At 33.0% G+C, this 5,877-nt stretch overlaps 2 protein-coding genes across 2 annotated transcripts; both read right to left on the bottom strand.

Annotated features, from left to right (window-relative positions):
* Nucleotides 1-407: 407 nt before the first annotated feature.
* LOC127107482 (histone H3.2-like) lies at nt 408-1,153 on the bottom strand. Its single transcript, XM_051044765.1, has one exon. The coding sequence runs from the start codon at nt 961-963 to the stop codon at nt 553-555; it is 411 nt and encodes a 136-aa protein (XP_050900722.1). The 5' UTR covers nt 964-1,153; the 3' UTR covers nt 408-552.
* A 3,610-nt stretch (nt 1,154-4,763) lies between these two features.
* Nucleotides 4,764-5,451, bottom strand: LOC127107481 (histone H3.2-like). The gene has a single exon (XM_051044764.1). It carries the CDS (start codon nt 5,325-5,327, stop codon nt 4,917-4,919), a length of 411 nt encoding a protein of 136 aa, XP_050900721.1. The 5' UTR covers nt 5,328-5,451; the 3' UTR covers nt 4,764-4,916.
* Between the last annotated feature and the right edge of the window lie 426 nt (nt 5,452-5,877).

Genomic DNA, 5,877 nt, shown 5'->3' with positions numbered 1-5,877 from the left:
TTAGATTCTCTAACTAATCTTAGTCTTATGACTTTATATGCTTAGGAGATTGAGTTAAAATCTAGAGCGATTGTGGATATGAGCTCTAGCATGATACCTACGGGATTGATTTTTAATTTGTTTGGACATTTATCTCCAAGGTTTCTTTCATCTACTTTTTTATTTTTTTATTTGCGACTATTTTGAATTTCAATGTTTTCACCCCTTTCCATTGTATTAGTCTGCAACATTATCATCAATTCACATTTTAAATCATCCTTCTCATTTTCATCAAAACACAGATTTTTCATTCATCCAGCATTCTCAAATTAAACCATCTTTCAATCTAGATGTGTCAGTCTAATCAGAATCATCTTATAAATTCAAACAGCTCTATTCAAACTACAACGTGTAAATACACATATTACTAGAGTGAAATTGTAACTTCATTGATTAACATTTAACAACAAATAGTTTGTTCCAACAAGAGGATGAGATTCACCATGGACTCTGATACTGGTAGAACCTATCTAATTCAAGGGTTACGAAAATTTAAATTAGAGTAGATAAAAACTAAGCCCTCTCGCCTCTGATTCTTCTTGCAAGCTGAATGTCCTTAGGCATGATGGTGACTCTCTTTGCATGAATAGCGCAAAGGTTTGTGTCTTCGAACAGTCCAACCAAGTAAGACTCAGCAGCTTCCTGAAGAGCCGAAACAGCACTGCTCTGGAACCTCAGATCCGTTTTGAAATCCTGAGCGATTTCACGAACGAGACGTTGGAATGGAAGTTTACGGATCAAAAGCTCGGTGCTCTTTTGGTACTTACGGATCTCTCTCAAGGCAACGGTTCCTGGTCTGAATCTGTGTGGCTTCTTCACTCCGCCGGTTGCCGGAGCTGATTTCCTAGCGGCCTTTGTTGCTAGCTGCTTCCGGGGAGCTTTTCCGCCGGTGGATTTGCGGGCAGTTTGCTTTGTACGAGCCATTGAGAGAAACTTCTAGAAGATTGATTTTGAGCTGAGATTGATAAAAGAGATGTAATTTCGATACTTTTTGATACGGTGTGAAAAAAGGGTTTTATAGAGGTGTTTGAATTGAAGTGAACTCAAATCTTAGAGGGAGAAAGGGAGCGAGTTTTTGTTTTCGGAGCGATCCGCGTGAGTATGAATCTAACGGTTAGGATTCGCTTAAACGATAGCTGACGGATTTCTACTTTTGTCGTGTATTCCTCTCTCACAACTTATGCAGCAAATCAGCCTAAGCTTGCCTATGAAGAGTTTTAGGCCTCCTGAAATATTTTATTTTAAATGTATTACAAAGTCTTTAAAAAATAATAAAATAATAACAAGATCTCATATTAATTAAAATATATCAATAGACGTATTTTGCATTTCAAATATTCAGAAAGTAGAATATAATAAAATCATGATACAATGTTAATATTAAAAGGCTTTGTTTTTTCACAAGACTATTTAATTTAAATCTTAATAAGTGTGGGCCAAGTTTGATAGGTCAAATTGAGACCCTCTCCGCATAATTCAATTCTATTAAAATGTTTGTCTTGTGTTAATTAATGTTTTCAATGATCTATATTAAATCAATTTATCTTTTAATTAAATAAAAAATATTTTGCATCCTCAAAGAGGCGGAGGATTCTTGGTTGTTTCGACGGTCTAGAATGAGTGATTTTGGAAGATGTCATCATCTGGTGTTAAATGGAAGGAGTTTGGTTTTGAATTTAGAGGAATTGTTATGGAGACGGAGACACACACTTCAATCGAAAGAGATCTAGATATGATTCGGTGGAACCAAAAAGCGATGAATCATAGAAATCAAATGTCAATTTCTCACAGACACACCAATGTTCTACTCTTGAACTATATGAAGATCAGAGAGATTGGGTTTGTAACACCATAAATCTCGAAACTTATGTATTAAGAATTATATGACAATTAAGGTGTCACCAACGATAAATCTCTAAAATCATAACGATTAATAACAATGCATCAAAATATACTAACATCATAAAACACTTGTAATCGCACGTTCACCTTCACTTAGGGTATCATTGTGGCGGTATCATTTCTAATTGTATAACTAAACATAAATTCAACATTTAGTCATTAAAACTCATTTAAATAAAGCTTCTTCAAAAATAAGAGTTATTAAACTTAACTCTTAAACACTTCAACACAAGTCAATGAACTATTAAACTTCAACAGAATAATCAAATAGAACATTCCCGATCCCGATGTTACAAAATCAGAGCAAGACTTCTAAAACAACGAAAACTAAAGAAGTAACTCCTTGAACTAATTTCACTTACTGCCGCAATTACTCTTGAGTATCTGCAAGATGCCCATGGTGGACAACAATCAAGCAAAGGCATGAGAAATACATTTAAATAAAAAACGACATATAAACAATCAGATTAGATTAAATACATTACAATGCAAACATAATCCATTATACAACACAACACATGTATTCAAGTTTCACACATTTCACAATAATATACAATATGCAATGTAACTCTCAACCACATTATACACTCATATGCATGCGGTACCGATCTCAACAATGGTTCTCTTTATGAACTAGGTTCTATCTACCAAACCCATGAGCCACACACTGACTCCAAGCCTCAACATCAAACTTGGGACAATTACCGCTCACCAACATCAAAACATATAATCTCTTATTTCACAACAACAACTCATGATACATGAATGAATGTATGCATCATCACAACAATTCAACAACACAAACGGTATCACATCGAACCGCATAATTGTCTGTACAATATCAACAAGATACTTTCACATCAAAACCATACATCACAATCCAAATGTCATCAAAACACAACAATTAAACAACTTGCAATTATATTAGCAATTTACCATATTAATTTATCAACGACGGAAACTCAACATTTTGCTAAGCGGTTCATCACATTATCATGAAAAGTACAACAACAGTACAAACATAATCCTAATTTAATCATCCTAACTCTCATTACCACTATGTAGTTCAGCGTGTCAGTTTTCCAATACTTCGAAGACATCTAAATCAGACTTACAAAATGAAATTTATGACCAAAATCGTTGGGATATGTCAACTAATTCGAAAACATATTTTTCACAAAATTATAGTGTGCATTCGATTGCAATCAGGGTGCAATCGATTGCCACTAAAGAATTTTCCAAAAAAATACAAAGTGCAATAGATTGCACACAGGGCCGACCCTGATTGCAGTCAGAGTGCAATCGATTGTCACAGAAGAATTTTTCAAAAACTACACTGGTGCAATCGATTACAATCAGGGTGCATTCGATTGACACTGAAAGATTTTCTAAAAAAATAATTTTCTATTAGAGAACCACTTTCAAACCTTCAAAACCTCGTACCAGTCCTAAATTAACCAATAATACCAAAAATACATTTAAACCATAAATATTTTAGTATAAATATTATTAAAAGCGTTTCAACAAACATAAGAGATAAAAACTTAAAACAATCTTAGTGTATCATGCTCTAGTTTTGACTTATCATTTTCTCTATTCATTTTCAATCCATTTGCATTACATACATTACTTTTTTTTTAAAAAACTTTAATTCATCAGGGTCAAAATAAGGCCAGTCAAAGTAGACTGGGACATTCTGGATACAAGGTTTCCAAATTAGTTCAAATCCAATTTCATTTGTTCATTACATTTTGATAATTTAGGATTAAGAAGTCATATTTAAGAATAAATAAAAAATAGTCAATTTGTTTGTTTCACTCCCTATTTTATGTCATTTTTCATCATCATTTGATTCAATGGCCATACCATATCATCACCACTTATCGTCTCATTATTCAAATTTGGACTTTCTGTCCATACTACCTACAACACTCTTTCCATAAATTACAATATTTCCATTCCACACATCATATATACCATAAAATACAATTAGCTTAATTAATACAAGCTTCTTAATTCTTAATCCAATTTTAACCCTTCCTTTTTACCATCATTCATTATTGCATTGACACGTTATTTTGCAATATTAAATCACAGAACTTCTCATTTCTTAAATACCGAACAAATACAATGCTATAAAATTCAATAGATATTTTGAGAGTTATAAAGTCCTTATCAATCCATTGAGAAAGTAACTCATTCGTTCTAAATACACTTCCTTTTGTGCATACACCATCCAAAGAGCAAATCAATTCGATTTTCAAATCTCCCCGTTCACTTTCATTATCTTCATTTTAAACGATGATCATTCAAGGTCATTCGATTTTCAATCTCATTTTTTGATTCCTATCTACCTTGATTCGTTTACTTTCAATTTTATTAAAAATAATCGAAAATGTTTAATAGGAGGATGAATCCTGATTTGATAAGAATCATTTTTTATAAGTGAAAAAAAATGTATTGTTTTATTAACATGAAAAAAAAATGTATTGTTGATACAAATATTTTCATAAACGGAAAAAATTCTACCATTGATATAAATATTTTTATAAACAAAAAAAAATATATTATCGATAGAAATATTTTTATAAACAAAAAAAAAGTATATTATCGATAGAAATATTTTTATAAACAATAAAAAATGTATTATTGATACAAATATTTTATTAAATAGAAAAATAAAATATTCTTAATATAAATATTTTTACAAATGGAAAAATGTATGTTGTTAATACAAATATTTTTACAAACTAGAAAACGTATATTGTTGAGCCAACCAAAACTATAATACCACAAATTAGCTATATTCAAACTACAAGGTGTAAAAAGACATAAAAGATGAAGCAATTAACATTCAACACCAAACAGTATTACAACTAGAGGTTGTGATTCACACATAGAAGCTGTTACTGGTACTAACTATAAAATTCTAGGGTTACCAAAATTAAATTTGGAAATTAAATTGTAGTAGATAACTAAGCCCTTTCGCCTCTAATTCTCCTTGCAAGTTGAATGTCCTTAGGCATGATGGTGACTCTCTTGGCATGAATAGCGCACAGGTTTGTGTCTTCAAACAGTCCAACCAGGTATGACTCAGCAGCCTCCTGAAGAGCAGAAACGGCACTGCTCTGGAACCTCAGATCCGTCTTAAAATCCTGAGCGATTTCACGAACGAGACGTTGGAATGGAAGTTTTCGGATAAGAAGTTCGGTGCTCTTCTGGTACTTACGGATCTCTCTCAAAGCTACTGTTCCTGGCCTGAATCTATGTGGCTTCTTCACTCCGCCGGTTGCCGGAGCGGATTTCCTAGCAGCCTTTGTTGCTAGCTGCTTCCGGGGAGCTTTGCCGCCGGTGGATTTGCGAGCTGTTTGCTTTGTACGAGCCATCGAGAGAAACTTCTAGAAGATTGATTTTGAGTGAGAATGTAAATCGCTAATGAATTCGATGAGTTATGTTCGGAGTCTGAAAATGGGTTTTATAGATGAGATGGGAAAGGGGTTTTAATTTGAAGGGTTGAACTGAAATTTTGGAGGGAGGGAGAGAGTTTTGGTTTTCGGACCGATCCGTGTGAGTGTCAATCTAACGGTTAGGATTCGCTTAAATGATAGCGCACGGATTCTACTTTTCTTCTATTCAGGCTTCTATTGTTTTGAGTTTCTAAAAAAGTTCCGCTCAAACTTTGGGATTTTTCCCCCTCTTCTTTGGTTTCTTTGCTAAAGAAATTATCACATTTTTGGTATCATAGGATTTATGGACTCACACGTGTATTCTACACCTAGAAATGGTTAGACTATTTTTATTACATGAGTGATTTTAAAATATAAATAAATTATTAAAATAAAATGAATCATCGGTCAGTAAATCATGTTTTATCTTCTCTTCAAAGTGCATAATATTTTGGGAGCCGTCAAATTCGAAAGTTCATAACATTTGGAC

The sequence above is a fragment of the Lathyrus oleraceus genome, chromosome 7, assembly GCF_024323335.1.
Source record: "Lathyrus oleraceus cultivar Zhongwan6 chromosome 7, CAAS_Psat_ZW6_1.0, whole genome shotgun sequence".
Taxonomy (NCBI): domain Eukaryota; kingdom Viridiplantae; phylum Streptophyta; class Magnoliopsida; order Fabales; family Fabaceae; genus Lathyrus; species Lathyrus oleraceus.
The sequence above is the reverse complement of the archived record's forward strand: the minus strand, read 5'-3'. Positions and strand labels throughout refer to the sequence as shown.